General features: G+C 32.5%; 1 protein-coding gene across 1 annotated transcript in view; it reads right to left on the reverse strand.

Annotated features, from left to right (window-relative positions):
- The window catches only part of ATR (ATR serine/threonine kinase), an 84265-nt gene that overhangs the window by 34723 nt on the left and 28579 nt on the right, over positions 1–20963 (reverse strand). The window contains exons 20-29 of the mRNA XM_010976818.3: positions 19167–19260; positions 18054–18179; positions 15427–15633; positions 14609–14722; positions 11273–11388; positions 7797–7917; positions 6326–6463; positions 5303–5513; positions 3002–3180; positions 331–495 (exon numbers count right to left, since the gene is read on the reverse strand). Of these exons, the coding sequence (XP_010975120.3) occupies positions 331–495; positions 3002–3180; positions 5303–5513; positions 6326–6463; positions 7797–7917; positions 11273–11388; positions 14609–14722; positions 15427–15633; positions 18054–18179; positions 19167–19260 (1471 nt within the window). The remainder of the gene's footprint in view (positions 1–330; positions 496–3001; positions 3181–5302; positions 5514–6325; positions 6464–7796; positions 7918–11272; positions 11389–14608; positions 14723–15426; positions 15634–18053; positions 18180–19166; positions 19261–20963) is intronic.

Consider the following 20963-nt stretch of genomic DNA (forward strand, 5'->3'; position numbering starts at 1 on the left):
ATAAGGAATCACTATTATCATACAAGCCTTAATAGCAAACAAAAATTACATCAATTTTAGAGTAACTGAACATACAGCTTAATATAAATACACTCCACAATAAATCTTATTCATGTGGGGGATCTCTAAGGTCACAGAAATTTGGTATTGGAAGGGATCTGTGAGATCATCTAGCATGTCTCTAATTTCATCAGTCAGGAAACTCGAGCTCAGATGCTTAAATATTTACCAGACACACTGACACTGGTGGAGACAGTATTGAAATTAAAATTTCCAGAGTTCCTAGTTGAGAGTTCTTTTTATTATGTTGCCTTTCATTTATTTTCTTACCTGGTCTGGTTCTAACTGAATAGCCCTGTCATAGCAAGCAGTGGCATCCCTCAGTAAGCCGATGCTTTCATGTTCAAGGATCTGTTCTTTTAGAGATGGTTCTGCCTTTCGAATTGCGCTTACTCCAGCCACTCCATCTGGTTCATGCATAGCAGCATACAATTTCTTTGTTCAATCATTAACAAACAATCAAATGAGGAAAAAAACACAACTGGAAATAAAACTATAAAACCACCAGAAAAGAACATACAAGAATTTTTTAGCAAAGTAACAATAAGTATTTGTTTCAAGGCAGACTGACAGTAAAATTGCAAGCTTTATTTCCAAGCATTCTATCCCACTTAAATACAAATCTACGCTAGTAACACTTGTTGATAAGGAGAACTGTAAAGAACCTCAAGGTCCTGAACTCTTAAAAATCCAATCCATGATAAATTCTGTTGAGTATAGTTAATAAGCATTTCATTGCATTTTAAAACTTAAATTTTAAACAAGCATTTTAATATATTGGTATTGAGATGCCTTCCAGAAACCCAAGACATTAAATCTGGGTTCAAAGGAGATATTCAGGCTGAAGATAAAAATTTGGGAGAAATTAGCACAAAAATGGCAGGGGAAAGGAGGAAATGATTTAGGAAATAAATAGGAGAGAGAAGAAGAGGGCTGGGGAAGGAGACTAGAGGGCTTCTATATTTACAGACAAGGAATAACTAGCAAATGAAACAGAGGAGGAATTAGAGCAGTTTGAAGAAACCTGGAGGATGTGGTAGCCCTGAGTTTGTGGAAGAAAAGCAAATGTCAGCAAAAAGAGGAGTGGTCAAATGATGCCATGAGGTTAAGAAAATGAGGACTGGGAAACATTTACTGGATTTGGTAACATGGGGGCCACTGATTTTCATAGCAAGAGTAGAGTCAGTGGAATGGAAAAAGAACTCTTGTTGAAATGGGCAAAGAGTGAATAGGAAGTAAAGAAGGAATATGGAGAAGACAGGCAATTCTTTTAAAACTGGCTGTGGAGGGAACCAGAGAGATGGAAAGCATCTGAAAAAGAATGTAAGACCAAGGAAATCATAAAAAATTAAGAGAGGAAATACCAGAGCACATCTATGTACTCTCTGTACTCTGGCTGAGAAAGAGAAATTAATGATACTGGAGAAAGCAGGCAGGAATATTTGAAGGAGTGAAATTCTTGAAATCAAGAACAGAAGTAGGGGGAGGGTATAGCTCAGTAGCAGGGCACATTTAGCACGCATGAGGTCCTGGGTTCAATCCTCAATGCCTCCATTAAAAAAAAAAAAAAGAACAAAAGTAGAAGGACTGAATTTTGACAGGAAAGGGTCCTTCCTTAGAAGCAATGGAAGTTAAGATATCGAATATGGTGCAGGGGTCAATGTATTTTCAGATTTGGTAGACATTTGGCTTCAATTTTCCTGATGAACAACGAAGCAAGATCATCAGTTGAGAGTAAGTGAGGTGGAAGCAGAGAAATAAAGAGAAAGTCTAAGAAACAGTCATCTTTAAGAGTGGGAAAGTAGGATTAGCAGAGAAACACAGAAGGACTGAAGGCAGTGTTAGTGATGTTTGAGATTATGAACTTAAAGGAAAACCAGTTAAAAATCCACTGTGTGATTTTTCTCCAGAAATGTTCAGTAGTTTACTGGGAAGGCACATGGGTGAGTTTTACCAGGGTTGGAGTCTTACAAAGTGAGTACAACACAGAGGGAGAAAGACAAGAGTTGAATATCCTTGTGAAGGAATGATTTTAACAGTAAACAAGAGGCTCAAAGCTGGACAAGAAGGAAAACAAAGACAGGAAAGGGCTAATCACTCAAAGACTACAAGCTACTCATTTTCCCATTCTCTCACCATACTCTCGCTTTTTCACCTGAAAAGAAGCCCACCAATCTTGACTTCTAATTTAATCTGCTGTATTAGCCCCACCTGCCCTTACTTTCTTTTCCTCCCTACATAGCCATAGTTATTATCACCTAAACCATTATTTCACCAGCAGTCATGGCTGATTTCTGCTGTAACAGCCCCCTATCCCGCACCCCCAAACTCAGGCCCGCATTTCTCATGTGAATAGTAATGGCTTGTTTGCCTTGATTCATAGCCCTTTCATACTCTTCCTGCACTACTGCAATAGGCATTAAGCTGAAATAACACTCTGACCATAGCACTTCCCTGGTTCAAATCCTCTAACAATCTTGGGCAATTTAAAAGGCCCTCTTATGATTATCTCTCCTCTGCCCAAATCTCTGTCTTTTCTCTGTCATTCCAAAACTGACATTTTAGCATACACCACACTCCTTCCCAACTCCACAGAGACGCTTCAACTTGGAAATTCTTGCCTCCTTTTATTTATCTATCATTCATATTTTAAGACTCAGCCTACACATCATTTCCAAGAAGCCCTTACTGACCCCTTGCTCACCCACTTCCATCTCTCATCCCACCCCACACAGAAGCTGAGAGAAGTGTCCTTCCACAGGGCTTATCACTGTACTTACTGAACTGATGTTTCTCTCTCCCCACTAATTTGTAATGTTTTAAAGTGCTTACAAATACCTAGTGCCTAGCACAGCATCTATAACACTCAATAAAATGAACAACATAAACATAAAAGACAAGCAATATTAAATATCGTTATTAGGTTTAATTAATGTCAAACCTGTAAAAATCCAAGATGCTCTTGAATATTTTGCTTCTTTTCTGTAATAAATGATTCAAAGTGCATTACAGCTCGAGTGTATGCTTTGGAGCGAAAGGAAGCTACTGCCAGAGTATTCTGAGGTATTAGGTCTAGAAAACGAGTTACACTCTGATAGTCTTCATAATCCACAGTAGATACTAGATTATAAAAAGATAATTGAGTGATTAAAGACTTATAAGATGAAAATTTTTAAGTATCCATTTAAATTTTTATTTATTTATTTAAAATTTAGTTCACTAAATAAATTAATCTAAATGTATTAGGGTATCATATTTAGGATGTAACTATCAAGAAGATGATTGCTCAGAGGATTCTTGCTCCAACAGCACCATTATTACTTACCTTACCTTGAACAGTCATTTAACTTATTTGAGCTTTTTATTCCTCATTTATAAAAGGGAAGTATTAGTATCTGTCTTGCCCTCCTTACAATGTTTTTGTGAGGATTAAATGTAAATTTATATTAAATGTTGAGAAGATATAAAGATGATATAAAAGATACAAAGATGAGGTATTTATTATTGATAACTATAAAAACACTGATAAAGTATAGCTATTAGTAGAAAAAAGCAGAATTATGGAAATAGCCTTTTAAATTTTAAAGCTTAGAATTTTTTGTTAACATTCTTATTTTTCTCCTGTATTACCATATGTAACATATTAACCATTACAATGGAAATAGAAAGTAAAATTGCTTTTCAAGGAAAATCACGAATACTTTAAAATGGTAATTTTTGAAAGAGTCTAAGAATAGACATAAATGGGAAAATTCTGCACAGCCCAATTTAAGAATTCTTACTTAAAACTTAGAAATTTTAATAATGATGCATAACAGCATGTAGAAAACAGGAAACAATAAATTTCATAATCAAGATAGTAAATTTAAAAGAAATTGTATTTAAAATAAGTTTCTTACTTCCTTCAAAATTTGTATATCATTTCAAATTATGAGAAATGTTAAAGATATTGTACTTAGATCATTACAAATGTTATTCTTAAAAGCTAGAATTTTCATTACCATGTTAGTAAGAAATGGTAATAACAGAATTTGTGTTTGGTTTTTTGGTACCATTTTTATATGCAGAAACAAAACCAAACATTTAATTGCTGAATTGATGTAAAGTATATTAATAGTTATATTCCAGAGAAAAATACTCTCCTAAGCAGATAATTATTCACAAGTCAAAAAAAATCTTATAAAAATAACAAACCATTATGCTTAACAATAAGAATGTAATGTCTTCCACTGATACAGAAACAAGAGGAAAGCTCACAAACTGAGAACTTAGTGTAAGTGAAGGCCTCTTTAAAGATCTTAGTTTTTTCAATTAGCCTCGAAAGCCTTGGAGGAAAATCATGCGATGTCCATTAAAATGGCCGAGGTACACAGAAGCAGAAGGATCATATACTTTACTAACTTGCTGAAAGAATGAAAAACATAAAAGTTCAAAGACATTAAGAGTATCCATTATTGTCTGATGAATATAATTCTTCTCACCAAATGCTCATATTATAGGGGCAAGTGTCATTTTAAACTCTAATGAGATTCTTCTTTTAATCATCTTAGTGGGCGTTGTAATATCACAGGGAAAAAATAGCAGTAGGTATAGCAGGGTGTACTGTAGTAACATACATTAAGCATATTTGGAGAAACTGCTGGATACCAAACACTACCAGAGACAGGGGGAAGAAAGAATAAAAAGAATGAAATGAATAAAAAATGGAAAAAAATCGGCCATGAAATGAATGAAATTAAAATCTCTTCTGAAATTTAAAACTTAAATGTGAAAAAGACTGCAAAGAGTATTTCATAAGTGAAATAGAATAAAGAGCACTTCACACACACACACACACACACATATGTATACATGTAAATGCACGTATGTTACACACACAGTACACTGAGGGGACATTAAAAAACGGTTAACAGTGAGGGGTTAGTTACTAACAATATTAACATGGCATTCATTTCACATTCTACAGTTTATATGTTCATCATCCCATTTATTCCTCAATCTTCTAAGAGAGACAATAGTAGCACTATTCTATGCAAAGAAAAATTAGGTATGTGTTTTTCAAAGAGAGATTTTCTAACTATAAATTCACTGCTTTTTCTCAGTGAAAAGGCATCTTAAGAAAAAAAAAGTGCAAGAAAATATAGGTCATTTAAAAGCTAATGCTTAAATTACAGAATTGATACAAAAAGGAGCTAATTGGTTAATAATTAAGAGAAGGAAATAAACAGAAGTTATGACTTACCCACTGAGTCTACCTTATTTCTGTTTGATTTGTTTTGTGGAAATTTTTCAGCATTCAGTGCCTGAAATTTGTGCCTTGCCCACTGTGTGAGATGGTCAAGCATAGAGAACACAGTCTGTGTACTGAGTTGACACAGATCAGAGGCACTGTCCTGAGTACCTATGGTATGCTGATCATCATGCTTTAGAACTGCCATAATTTCTGCATAAACCTAAGAAGAACCATTTTGTGGTTAATAATATGTCTATGTAATATCATTTTACTATTATCTGACATATAAGACTAATCTCTCTAAGGCAACAATTTCAAAAGGGAAAAAACCCACTGTGGATTAATAATAAATTATCTTTCTATTCTATAATTAAGCCAATAAAATGTCTCTCTGAAAAGAAAATCTACTGTAAGTCACAAAAATAAATACAAAAATAAATTTTAAAAAATTCTTCCAGATTATTCAATAAATGATAATGAAACTATTTGTTAACTAGTAGAAATCAAAACTTAAAACAATATCTCAGAGTATCTGCAAAAATTATTTTCCAAGTAATTGAAAGGTTAAATGTAAAAACAAAAGAATCAAAAATGTAGGAACACATGTTCACTAATATTGAATAAGTGAAGACTTCATATAAAAGGCTTAAAATTCAAATGTTATAAAAGATATAAAATTTGGCATTTATATTTAACATTTCTGCATGGCAAAAGGCATAAACAAAGGTTAAAAAGAAAACCACTAACTAGAAAAACTTTTCTTTTCTAAGATATGATTAGTAGAAACTGGGATCCAGAATGCATACAGAATTCTTACCAATTATTTAAAAAGGATACATATACATACACAACTCCAAATAGGTAAAAGATATGAACTAAGCATTATATAATTCTTTGATAAAAGTTTTTAAAATGATTTATAAGCATTTAGATATGAACATACATGGTATACATTGACCTACATTCCCTAATATGTAATTACATGGACAAATGTTTGCACAAACAGAAACCAAATAAAATGGTATTTCTCACCTCCTGTTGATCTTCTTGATTACAACCCAACAAGACATACACTAGAATATGTGGAAGAAGATAGATGGTCACCTTGAAATCATGCTTCATCATAATGCTACAGCAGGTGAAGATTTTACTGGCAAGATCATGTCGAACCTGTAATGATTTAGAAAGAGCCAGCAGTTATATATATTGTATTCTTTTGATTAATGCTAGAAAAAAACACATGCGAGCTAATTTATCCCTGCAGAGTGAGTATTCTCTCACGGAGAGAAGCACTCAGCAGGGAGGATTCCAGATCACCACCTCTGGTCAAGAGCCTGAGACCACTACAGGCAATGTAGCTACCTAGGCTGCCAACTGCCTCAGCAAAAACGGTCTTTTCCCCTTTACAGTTCATTTAAAAATGCATCACGTTTTGTTACAGATTAACTTCCCTAATTACACTATATTTTACTTAGCTAACATTAAATTTATTATATTTATTCCCTAAGCACACAGATGAGAAAAGTAACCAAAAAGTAAGCTCTAGGTCAGCACATTAAGTACATGATACATGATTTTAATAAGTAATAAACAGTGATTAACTAGGAGGAAAAAAACTTAAAGAAATAAAAAATTAAATTATTTGGGTTTAGAGTCAGATTTTACTGGTATGATCTAACCTTCAATTTACCAACATTACTGTTCTTATAAAATTTTAAAGGTTTTTCCGTCTTCAAATATAAACCCTTCACTAAACAAAAAAAAAAAAAAAAAAGAAAATTAAACTAGAACTAAATAAAATATTCCGCAGCTGAAAGTATTAACAGTATTCTACATTTCACATATTATGTTTTCAGTATGTTCATTATGAAATGAGAGAAACTTTTTTGAAATGATTAGGTACTAATTATTAAATAATATTTTAATTAACACATGTGAATTAAAAACAAAAATTGTAAATTTTAAATGTGTCTTAAACATGTTTTGGGAACACAAGAGTAGCTTTCTGTCTGTCAGGTATGTAAAAATTTCCTATTAGGAACACATCAGATACCTCTAGTTTTCCATGAAACATCATTTAAAAAAACCTTTATTCTTATTTTGGAGGAAGCTCACATAATGCATCTTCTTTTAGAGGTAGCCACTAAAGGATAATGTATTTTTTTATTACATAAGAAATCTTTTTATTATGCAAAAATGTTTGATAAAGCATTTACATCCTTTAAACAGTACTATTTTACAATGTAAAATAAACAGACATAATGTAAGAAATATTCTATAAACACATTAAGACCAGCGATTTGCTTGATAAAACAATTACCGTCCTTACTCAGAAACTTACTAACAACAGAGAGATTGAGAGTAGTAAATATTTTCTGTAAAAATTTCTAAAACTATCAGCACAAATGATTCAATGTTCACTGTGTGTGCTATGCATTCAGAGAGATGCTCTCATTTCCTTTACAATTTCTGTTCAGTTAAAATCTGAACAGAGTTCTCTTACCTTTGTTATAAGATAACCTGCCCAAGATGCTGACCATTCTGCAAAGTTATTACCTAATTTACTTAAGTAAATTGGTTTCTTTACTCCAGACCAATCTGTTGACTTCTGGGAACTCTTATACCTATAATTTAAAAATTGTGTTAATTAAAAAAGACATAAATATATATCTATCTGTTTAGAACTTTAGTAAACAAAGTATAAGAAACTGCATCAACTCATTCACTGACTACCCCACTACTGCCTTGCCTTTACTGAAATCTGGCTAAAGACACCACTTTCCCGAGAGCCTTACTAATGGAGGAGTAGGAAGTCACTCTTGCAAACTCCAAGTCCTTCAAAGGATTTGAGTCTGCCTCCTCTCTCCCTCAATGCTCCTTTCAGATCCTTCCAACTCTATCCTGAGAAAGGCCTGTTTTTGAGGTTAGAGTTACCCAGAGATATATACTGTTCTCTACTCCTCATTATAGGCATCTAACAAAATCACTGATTACCAAACTCACTGACGGTTCAGTGTTTTCTTTCTTCCCCAAGTCTTATTTATCATCCTGAGTGACTTCAATGTCTGGCTGGATCATCTAGTTAAACTGAAAACCTTTCAATGACTTTCTCCTCTACTTCTTTATTGGGACTTTCTTGTTAATACAGAGAAAGTTCTTCAATTCCAAAAGGTATTATTAAGCCTTACTTTATGGCCACGGTTTCCCAAAGTTCCAGTTCTTTCACCCAGTTACTCTAACATATCTGTAATACCTTCCTTTCATTACCTCTTTCCCTAACCAGCTTGGTCTCCATGGTCCTTCACTTAAAGCACTCATTGGTAATATCCTTTACCTGTTCCACTGCCACAGTGTCTTCACTAGCTGTACCCATCTGCCAACATCCCAAGCTTGGATCAATCTAAATGCCTGCCTTCTCTGAAATGATATCTAGGCCACTGCATTGATGGAGGAAAACCACTAAATTGTTTATGAGGTTAGTACTATACTACTATATATCTTAGTTTTCAACCTCAGTGCTGCTCAGAAATCCTTCTAATTTTCCCTTATCAGCTTTCTCTTCTGTTTTCCACAGTGGCTATTTCATATCATCACTATTCTCCTCAAATCACCTGGACCAACTCCATTGCCACTTTTAGCCAATAATCTTATCTCCCATACCTCTTACCTCATGGAAGAAAAAAGAAACCATTAACACAATTCCACAACTAAATCTATAAATTTAGCTAAGCTCCATCCATCATTTTATCCTCCCCTATCACAGAGAAAGAGATTTCACTTCCTCTAGTGTAGTCCCACATGGCTACTGTTCTGGATGCTCCTCAGTGTCCTTATTATACCAATTACCACTTCTGTCTTCCATAACTTCAACATGATCCTTTCTATTTGCTCCTCAGCACTAACATTTAATCATATTAAAATAGCTCTCATCTTACACACATGTATAGCAATTTTTTGGGGAGTGGGTTCCTTTATAGTCACCAATGTAAGATTAGAAAATGACACACATAATTAATGTCCGATACTCAAGGGTCTCAGCAAACATGTATTTCACTATATTCCAAATTGCTGACAACTGAAAAATCCAATAATCTCTCAGTTAACCATCACTATTTTGAATCACCATGAGTATAATCTCTAGATCATTTTACCATGTTTTATGGTGAACTTAGCTAGAAAACTACTGATATTGGGGTACAAGTCAGGTTCTGCTGAGACACATCTTGATATTTCTTCTAAAATTATTTCTGTGGCAACTTTAAACTGTAGTTGATCTATCTAATTCTAAAGATCAAATCTCCCAAACATAGCCATCCTTTCATCCAGGTTTAGTGACTGCATTTAAATAGCCCAAGTGAAAAAAAATTTAAGAGAGTATAGGAGTATAACATTCAGCAGCAAAAATAAGAATGTGTTTTTAGGAAATTTATTTCCCGTGAGCCTCCTGGGGCAAATTTCAAGCAGTCCAAGCTATAAAACTGCCCTATTGGCTAGCCTGGTATCTCGGTGTTTCATACAAAAGTGGATCAATTCCAGTAATACTGCCCTCTAGTAACCTCATATTTATGAGGCAGCGATTTCAATGAGCAAATCCCAGCTAAATAAATCTAACTTCTACCATTTTGGGACCATCTCAGAGGTTCCTGCAAACTGTCAGATATAAAAGTAGAAGGATCATAAGAATTCTCATAGCTTTTCTAAGATCACTCTTATAAATGACCATGTTCTTCTTATGAAAGAATAAGTTGGCAGAAAATTTTGGCTTCTTATGAAATATTAAATTGAATAACAAATAGGCAGAAATGTTGGCTTCTATTTCATGTGAAGTAAGGTATAGTCATCCCACCCCTTCCAAAAAATGCAAGGAATTAATTCAACAAGCTGAGATTGAATAAGCATTTATTACTGAGTATAAATCAAATGTTAGGCCTCTGCTAGGTACTTTTTTATATTACCTTCTTTATTCCTAACAATGATCACATAAGGTAAGTAAAACTATCCACATTTTCAAGATGAAAAAACTAAGACTTGGAAATATTTAAAAACACTTGCCCAAGACTTCAGAGCTAGGAAATGCAGAGCCAAGATTCAACTTTAGGTCTACATGACCCTAAAAGCCATAAACTTGTCACTAGGTCACAGAATCTCTTAAGTATTTATATATGTTATAAAATACAGAATAAAGAAATAGAGAAATATGAAGTCTTCAAAAAAGAAAAAACCTATACTTTATTTTAATAAAATATATCTTTAAATAATGCTATTCATAAGAAATAAATATTTAAAAGGTTTCTAAATATAAAAAGGTATCTAGCAAGTAAGTAAGCATACTTAAGGGTTTTTATAAAATATTTTACTATGAGTGTAGGTACTGTACTAAGGCTCAAAAACTAAAGTAATTTACCCAAGTTCGCATATTTAATAAGCCTGTGACTTAGGCTACCTAAAATTAAAGTTTCTAACTTCATGGCCATAATTTATGGACTTTAATCAGTTCTAGCAAAGTTATTAAAATTGAAAAAAAGTTCAAAAATACTTTTTTTAAAGTAGAAGGAGAAAATATTTTCATGAGGAGAAACTGGTATGGCTGAAAAATCTCTACTCCCTAATTGGGATTACTAATGGCTTTGGAACTAGCTTTAAACTCTTAAATTTCTGTACTAATTAGACCCATCAAAAGCTTCAACTCATATTCACTTTAAAGTAGATTTCTTCAAAGTACTACTGACAGTTGAAGTAAAAAGAAAATCAATCCTTTCAGCTTCAATGAATTGGTCTAAATACTTAAAGTTATAGAATATAACCAATGAGCAGACTGTACTTCTCATTTTGACAAGATTATAAGCATAAATCACAGTGGAAAAATAAATATTAGGACATACTAAAAATACTTTGCTAAAATGTTGTATCAAAAAATAACATTTAATTTTATAAAGTTGAAAACAATTTTGTGAAAATAGTTTTAATGACTCTACAGACCTGGTATTTAGATGAGGTTCCAGTATTTCCCGAACATGCTCGGGAAATCTCCTCCACAGTTGGTGACCTGAGCCATCAGTCTGCATCTCTCTACAGTCATAAATAGAGAGTAACTCCTACAAACACATATTTTACACATGTAAATCCACAGCGAAACAGATAAACCTTTAATAAATATTCTATACAGTATGGTTATAAAAATACATAGAAAAAGATATAAAATTATAAAATTTTGGAGTTGTGAACTTGCTTAGTTGTGAACATCTCAATGCTTAAAACTATTTAGGTGGCCTATGCAAGGTCACCAAGCTGTGGTAGTATCTGAACGTGAAATTTGTGTGCTGTACATAACATGTATTGAAATATATGACTAAAAGCTATTTGGAGGAAAAAACTGGAATTTCTGTATTTGCAGAATTCATAAAATTTGACTTTTTCTGAGTTTTAATGAAAGTAACTACAAATCCAAAATAGTTCAAAATATCTCAAATCTAGATATAAAATACTGAATTTAAAATTCTGAAAATAAGATGCAAATGTTAAAGACCAATTTGCTACTCAAGTCCAGAAATTAAATGGTTATATTTTACTTCCCTGAAAATAAAACAAGTGGGATTTTATAGATGAAGAAAAAAAAACCAAAAAAATCTTGGTCTCTAATATCAATCTTTATTTATTTATTTGTTGGTTTATTTATTTATTTCATTGAAGTACAGTCAGTTATAATGTGTCAATTTCTAGAGTACAGCAAAATGTCCCAGTCATGCATATACATACATATATTCTTTTTCATATTTTTTCATTAAAGGTTCTTACAAGATATTGAACATACTTCCCTGTGCTATACAGAGGAAACTTTCTAATATCAATCTTTAAAACAAGACAAATATATTAGGGTATTACATCTGCCATCATGTATTATTCTTTCTTTCCAATTCCACTGAAAATGACCATATGCAGATGTATACCTAATAATTATAAAATATAAGCAATGTCCAATAAAATACACTTTATACTTACATATAGTATTTTTAATAAAAGTAAGAAAGTATATGAAAGCTAAAATACAGAAATATCCGAAATTTATTTTTATTTAACTTTAAAATGCTATTAAAATTTTGTTTGAAGCCAGCTTTTGATGTTCGTAAAGTCACTCTAGCTACAGAAGTCCTTGCAATCAATCTCCAATAACAGACTTAACAGATCAGCAATCCTTTAAGTTTTTTGGTTTTGGGACAATTTATACTCTTAAAAACACTAACGCAGGGTTAGGGGAAGGAGAACTGGATGAAGACATTGAAAAGGTACAAAATTCCAGTTATAAATAAATATCAGTAATGTAATGTACAATATGATAAATATAATTAATACTGCTGTATGTTATACCTGAAAGTTGTTGAGAGTAAATCCTAAAGAGTTCTCATCACATGGAAAAATATCTTTTTTAAAACTTAATTCTGTATCTACATGAGATGATGGATTTTCACTAAGCTTACTGCGATAATCATTTCATAATGCATGTAAGTCAAATCATTATGCTGTGCACCTTAAAGTTATATAGTGCTGTATGTCAATTACATACCAATAAAACTGGAAGAAAAAACAAACAAAAAACACTAATATACTTACAGTTGTAGACCTTGCTTCATATTTCATTGAGAAAACAAACAATCAAAGAGAACTTCACAACTTCCAAGCTAATATCTCCCAGCCTGGCAATATCAGTATCAGTGCCTATATACTCGGCTTTCTCTCGTTACTACAGATGACTTGTTTTTGTTTTTAATTAAGGCTATTCTCTCCACCTGTACACTATATTCCACATCTTTTTACCTACTTAAAATAGTATTACATCAATTCTCTTCTACATCATCACTATTCTCCTCTCACTGAACTGTTCCCAAGCAACATAAAAGCACACTGTTATTTTTCCATATTTATTCCTCTTTCCTCCACAGCTACTATGTCATTCTTCTGCTCTCCTTGATAGCAACAGTCCTCAAAAGAGTTTCTGTAATTTCTCTAATCCTCTCTTCCCATATGTTCTTAAAAATATGCTTATAAGGCTTTCTAAACTCCACTGAAACTGCTCTTGTCAAGGTCACTAATGACCTTCATGTTACTATAGCCAATGGTCAATTCTCAACCTTTAAATTATTACGCCTATGATCAGCATTTAGATCACTCCATACTTCCTGAAACACTTCCCTGTCTTCCAGAACACACATTCTCCTACCTTACTGGTAGCTCTTTCTCAGTTTTCTTCCCTCTTCTCACTGACCTCTCTCATTGTCCAGGTTATAAGATTACCAGAATCTTTTTACCTACACGTATTCCCTCTCTTGATCATCTCATCCAGAAATCACAGTTTCAAATACCAACTCTACTGTGCACACCTCCAAATGTGTATCTTTGACCCAGACCATGAATTTCAGACTTGAATATCTAACAAAACAAGGACCCTTTAATTGAAAAAAATACCATGAAAAGGGCAAAGAAAGCCAAACTAAAAATATTCATTACTTGTATGGTAGACAAAGTGTTAATTTCCACTACATCCAAATAGGTCTTCAAAGTCAATTTAAAAAAAAAAATAGACCAACACCAAAGGGAGAATGGGAAAAAAGACAATCCAGAGAAAATACACAAAAAAGCAATAAATATATAAAAGATGTTATACCTCGCTCATAATTAAATGAAAATTAAAATGAAACAATACAATTTTTCATCTGCCACATCAGCAAAGATTTGAAATTTTAAAAGGCAGATTTGTCAATCAAGGGAGTATAAACTTTTTTGATAAAACCTATCAAATATAAACTCTGTATTTGCTCTGAGACATATTTTAATTTCTAGATATTTATGTCGTGGATATATTCACTCAAGTACTCAGAAATTATAAGTATGCTTTCTGAAACATTTTTTTAAAAGCAAAACATGAACACAACCTCATTGTATTAAATAAATTTCTTAAAAAAATTATGGTAAATTCATATTGAATATTAAGTCACTGAAAAGAAGCAACTAGAGATATATGTAGTGATGTGGAAAATTACACAAGATAGATTATTAAACACAAAAGAAAATCATGTAATATGTTCTCCTTGTGGAGAAAACATATATTTATTTGTATATACATAGAAAAATGTTCAAAGTACTTATAATAATCTACTAGGAGGGTATATTTCAGCACTCTGAAATTTTTGCCAGGAATTTGTATTACTTTGACAATAAAAATGATAGTTAAAAAAATAAGAGTTTCCAAAGCATAGAATTTACAACTTTCTTAGTAGAATTTAATAATGTAAAGCCAGTAATGTCTATATTCACTCTTACCTGAATGGCATAAGCAGCTGAATCTTGAGCTCGGCTGTTATCTGCATATGCAAGGTAAGCTCTTGTTAGTTCCATCAATAATCCATATGCAAAGTTTGAATCTTCGACTCCAGTCTCAATAAAAACAAGAAAAAATTACAGTTAATTGGTATATATTTCTTAAACTGTATCATGTATTATTCCCTGGTGAATTTAACTTAGTTGCCCCAGTCAATTTAACTTAGAAAAGTGTTTAACTTTTATATAGCTCCAACAATTTGCATATTTTAATAATTAGAAAGAAAATTATATATACAGCATTTCTTAATTTCATTCTGTAAAACCTTGGTCACTTAAGAAACTTCAAAAAATAATTTCAACATAACCTCACCTTGGAGATTCACAAAGTACACCAATATATTAAAAGTTCTGTCTAATTTTGTTTTACAAGATTTCCCTAATCTACTCACTTGACCATGAAAACATTTTTATACACACTCTATTAAAACACCCTGGGAAATTAGTTTCCCATCGAGACACTTAGCAATTGTGTTTAAATCATAATATTTAAATAATTAATTAGGTTTTAAATATTTGTCAAGGTTAGGTTAGAAAACTTATTTAAAAGAACACAGCCCACTAGACTGGGCTCCAACTTTATAGTTTTTGGCTAAAGGTCTCTGCAATAGTATTAAAGAATAAACTCAGAAGTTGCCTAAATTATCTAGTTTAGATCAAGTTGCCACTAAGGATAACCTGAATAGTTCTTTGTAAATGGAATACAGAAACCCTACTAGGACAGAGAACTCTTCCTGCTATTGCAAATTACCAGAACTTACCACAAATGTAAAATCTTTTCCTTGGGTTTCAGTTGTTGAGAAATCTAGTCGACCTGGATCTATTGCCCCCAATTCCCCTAAACATTCCCCACAGAGCAACCGAGCTTGAGAGTTTGCATCTTGGCAACCTTTCAAAAGCACTGTCACCAACTGTGAGATAACAGGTTCCACTGTTTCACTGTCTGTTGCATATTTTATCAGTTTTTCCTAAAATAAAAGTAAAGAGAACATTTACACACAACTTCTACAAACTAGTATATTTTTCTAACAAGAAAGCTTAAAAATATTAAGGAATATCTTATGTAAATACTGATAAAATTAAATTCCTATATCTGCAGTCTTTTCACTTAGTTTTTGCTGAGTTCACATAATATAGTGCACAATATGTTCTGCAGGATTAGAATCATTAAGTGTTTTTTATTCATTAATTCATCAAATAGTTAACCAAACATTATTTTATTATATCAGTATATAAAAATAAGACAGTCTTATTCCAATGAGCTCTCAGTCTAAAGGGAAAATAAACATGCAAACAAACAATTAAAATATATAATATGTACAATAACAAATACATACAAAGTAAAGGAACAATGAAGATGAAAAAGAACTCAGTAACTTTTCAAGGATAACAGACAGATATGTCAGTACATAAGTTAAGAAGGAAGAAGAGCCATTAGTTAAAAAAAGAAAATTGAAAAGTATATAAAAAACTAACACGGGAGAAAAAGATATGGGAAATGAGTTCCCTGGGGATGATTTAAAAAAAAAAAGAGGTACAAAGAAAGAGGTAGCCTTTATGAAAAAATATGTTGGTTCAAGTAGTTTTTTTTCCCATCTATCTCCTGAGGATGCTATAATGAAAAACTGTTCGGTGAGGAGAGACTATTCTCAAGCCAGTTAAGATTTAGATATTGTACCCGTGTAACTATTTTATAACTACTTCATTTACATAATTTTCCTTCTAGCAAAAGTAAAGTATATACGAGCATCTCAAACTGAATGTTAAAACAATGACCCAAATTAGAGTAATACATTTCCAAAAAAAAAAAAAATACATTTTTATCTCACCCAGAATCTTCAGTATTAGCTTACTTAAATAACATTTAGGTTAATTCAAGCATAAATACCTAAAATGGATGAACTAGTAATCAATAAACAGCATAACTAATATAATTACAGACATTATTCCCTTGCTAAAATTAGAGAACAAGGAAAAGGACACTTAAGTTGGCAAAGATAAATGCAGTTCACATCAAGACTATACATATTATGAAAAACACTACATGAAAGGTAATTTTAAAATATACTTATCTCCTAAGTGCTTAAAAAAGTTTTCACTTTACTTCTAGGTTAGATAAACTGGGTTTCATTTTTCAACTAGAAATATTCAATTCCAAAAGAAGTTTTCAAATAAGAATGTGTTCAATGCAACTATTTAGAAAGGCTTTTTAACTCTGTCAGTGGGGCAGCTTGGCTCTTTCCTAAGAGTATAAGAAATCTCCTTGAGTTCTCAGATTTAGTCATTTACATCTAAGATGTGATGATTAATATGAAGTTTTCTTGTGTTAAACCATGACCATGTCATTTGCTTGGAAATAACCTAAGCTAGAAAATCTCTATGCCAAGAGGAGAGATCCTTTGCTATTCGTAAATCCTTACATTACATTAAAAAGCTAGAGGCCCTTTAAGTTATCTGGAATCCTGGTAGAGGTTGGGACTAGGGGAAAGCCCAGGGCAGTTTCAGTGTAGTGTAGGGCAGAGAATGAGGCTGTAACACTGATAACGTAGATCCACAGTTAGGAGGGCATAAAACCTACACTCGAGGAGATTCAAGGTTCCTCACATGTGGAAGGATCCCCTCCACCTTGGCTGCTACCCATGTTGGTTATATAAGCTCAATGACCCAGAAACGTGTACTTGTTGCCACCATTACATCTACTGTCCTAGAAGCAAATGCTTCTTTCCATCATGAAAACAAATACAACTCAGTTTTGCAATCCACTAAATCCTAAGGGTCTCAGGCTCTCACATCTTATTATATGAGCTCTTGATACACAAAAATGAGTATTTCACTCAAAATGTTTCCATTTTATAGACTTATAGTGATCTGGTATTTTAAACAACAGTTCTCACTGTCATCAAGGTTAGGGATAATCTACATTATGTTAACAAAAAAAAGAATAAAGTTCACTGACCCCATAAAAAAGAAAACTTGAAAATTGAGCTTGATTAAAACTAACAGAGTTAATTTTGTCCAAATGTAAAATGATACAACTACTGAAATTTTACATGAAAGGTATCTATAGGAAATTATATGAGAAGACTCACATGAATGGCTACAGTACAAACAAATACACCTTTCCTCAGGAAGATGCAGTAACCAAAAATATAACTGTCAAATCATGACTCTTCAAAAACAACAAAAAAAAAAATATGCAAACCTCTTCAGCCTCAAAAGGCATCTCATGAATTACTGATTCTAAGTCAGATCTGAAATCTCGGTAAAATGAAAATCAATTCTTTCATTGAACCTACTGAATCTCAAACAAATATGCCAATCTCTCATCTTTTCTTTAAACTTCCCACCTTTCTTTTCCATAGCTTTAAAATTATATTGTAAAATATACCTGATTTTTATACAAGGTTTCCTTCAAACTCGTAAGAGCATGAATACGAACATCTACATTTTCATGTTGAATTGCTTTCATGGATAGCTGAAGAGTTGTCTGAAGATCCGTACTCTCAGAGGTCTCCTATATAAAGAGCACAGAGAGATACACCTGATCAATTAACCACTTTAAGAACCATTTCAGAAGGCCTGGATTCTCTACATAGTTACTATTAAAGTAGTTAAACTGTACCCCAATTGAAAGCAGTTTTAAAAAATAATTTCCATGTCTTCTTTGTATAGTGTATGAACTTTTAATAATTCTCAAGGAAAGGGATTTCATTCTAAAATCTTTAGTGATGGAGAAAACTTTTATCCCAACTAAGTAAGAATTTACTTACTCAAAATAAATCCTTAACTTACAAAGAAAGGACTACATAATAGCCTTAAATGAGGTCTACAGATTATGCAGATAATTCACTCCTTATTTGGACTACTTACTTTCTTATGACTGATGATTTATCCAGTAAAAAAGGAAATAAAGTCTTCAGAACCAGTCTTGGGATCTATTTGGTAAATACATCTACTACTCTGACCAAAGGTCAGGTATCCCACTTTCTGCCCTAAAATTCTATGGAATCACCGCTACTTTTGTAATTTCAGAGAGTTCACTGAAATTCAGGATCATGTAAATAACAGATTACTCCCCTTCTAAAGCTCAGAATGAGTCAGACCTGACATTTCCATACCATGGTTTGTAGTATAAAATAATTAGAATCCTCCCACAGCTTTTTTTTTTTTTTTTTTTCTGGCCTTCACTCATGGTATGTAGCTATGGTCACTTCTTTTGGGGATGGTAAGTAAGAACATATTGATCTGTGTAGCAAAGTCACAAGAACTGTATTCTTTGCTCTCTGTTCTATCTAATACTATTTCATCTTTGATCTAGATGCTAAAACTTCCTTCTAAAAGTCTCGGATTCATGATAGGCTTATCTAGTCATCAGGAACTAGCCATCAGAATGTGACTATGAAATCCCTAGACATGATTTTAAAGAATCTCTACTCAGTGTATTAGAACTTGGGAACAATTTTGTATCAATCATCTAAACCATATATAAGAAGTTAAATACCTTTCTGTATTCCTGTAGAACTGCTTTTATCTTTTTTAATTCTGGATGATCAGGTAAAAAATATATTTCATGAAGAAAATCTTGCACAGCATCCCTAATAGTTGGAAGAAAAAGAATTATTTGAAGAATATGAACATTAAAAAAATATAAAGCAGAGGATGAAACTAAGGCCAACTTAATTCACATTTAAAACTGCTAGTTGATTATCGACATGCGAAGTAATCTTCCTAACCATGTCTAGGATGCTCAGTTAATAGTGACAAATTATCAAATCTAAGAAACAGCAGTGTGCTACACTGGTGGCCCTAAATAAACTCTACTTCTTGGAATACACGCCTATGTATGGTCACTTCCTCTTCAATGTGGGCTAGGTGTGTGATGTACTTTAAAAATAGAATATGGGAGAAGAGATGTTGGGCTTATTTGAGGCCTAAGTGTTAAAAAGGTCTGGCAGCTTCTGTTTTATACTCACGAGAGTCCTGAGTCACCATGTAAGTCTGGCCACCAACATGGACAGACTACATGGAGAGAGAGAAAGAAGCTCTGAGACGATATGGAAAGAATGAGAAGTCCAGCCAAGTCTACCTGATGGCTGACCGCAATGACCCCTGGTAAGAACAGTCAAAGAAAGCTGAACCCAGCCCAGATTGCAAAATTATGAGTGCGTAAAAAAGCAACAGATAGCCAAATCCAACCCCAAAACACAAATTCTCACAAAGAATGTTAGAGAAAAATACATAAATGATTCTTACTGAGGCTACAATTTTAAATTTGCTTCAATGTAATACTCTTAATTTTTTTTGGTCCAAATAAAAGTGTTTCTAAATTCCAGTTTTCATTAACTCATGTAACAAATATGTATTAAGTAACTACTATGTGCTACTATTTGCTAGACATTGGAGATGTAACAATAAAGAAAGCTAAAATAACTCCTTCACTCAGAGAGCTTAGGATCTTCTATTTAAAAGAATGAAAGAGAATTTCTTTATTATATGAAGAAGGCAGAAAAATGATTCCTCTATAATAGACAGCAAAGATATAATATAATAATCCAAAAAGTATTTGAAAAGTGAATTAGATCAGTGATTATATTATTTCATCATGTACAAAATATCAAAAATAAAAGTATTTTAATTGGAAAAAACTCCATTAACCTTTTCTTCTGTACTTTCTCCCTGACTGGACAGTTATTGAAACTGATCAATGGGAATAGCAATAGTATATGGGTAAGTAAGTAAATAAATTGTACGTAAATTCTAATTTTTCAGAAGCAAAGAAACTATGATATACAATAGTATGTACAAAAATGGGGAAAAAAAACAAATGTATAGAAAAACATTCCAGGCTAGAAAGCAGCCTGAGTGAAAAATAAAAATGAAAAGGTGTAATGTATATTCTTGTATTAGCAGTCTGGATTGGCTGCAACATAGGATCTGTTTTAGGAAAGGATTTTAAGAAATAAAATGTGGCCAGATTTTGGAAAGCCTTGACTATCAAGATAAACAATTTGGAATTTATCAGTTAGGAAATAGAGAACTACAGGATGTTTCTGTATGCTGGAATGTTTCAGACAAAGAGATGCTTTAAAATACGAACAATATGAAGAAATGCAATAAAAGCTTGAAGGAAGGGAGGTTGGTTAAAAAGTTAACACAATGAAGTAACAAGGATATTAACTAAGGTGAGCTGTAGAAAGTAAGTGATTAGCCCTCCTAACTTTTCTCATGCTATTCAACTGTCTTTTTCAACTGTAAGAAGAAAGGTAAATTTGGCCTCATCTCTTTTAAAATTGATTAA

This window comes from Camelus dromedarius, chromosome 2 (genome assembly GCF_036321535.1).
Source record: "Camelus dromedarius isolate mCamDro1 chromosome 2, mCamDro1.pat, whole genome shotgun sequence".
NCBI classification, from domain to species: domain Eukaryota; kingdom Metazoa; phylum Chordata; class Mammalia; order Artiodactyla; family Camelidae; genus Camelus; species Camelus dromedarius.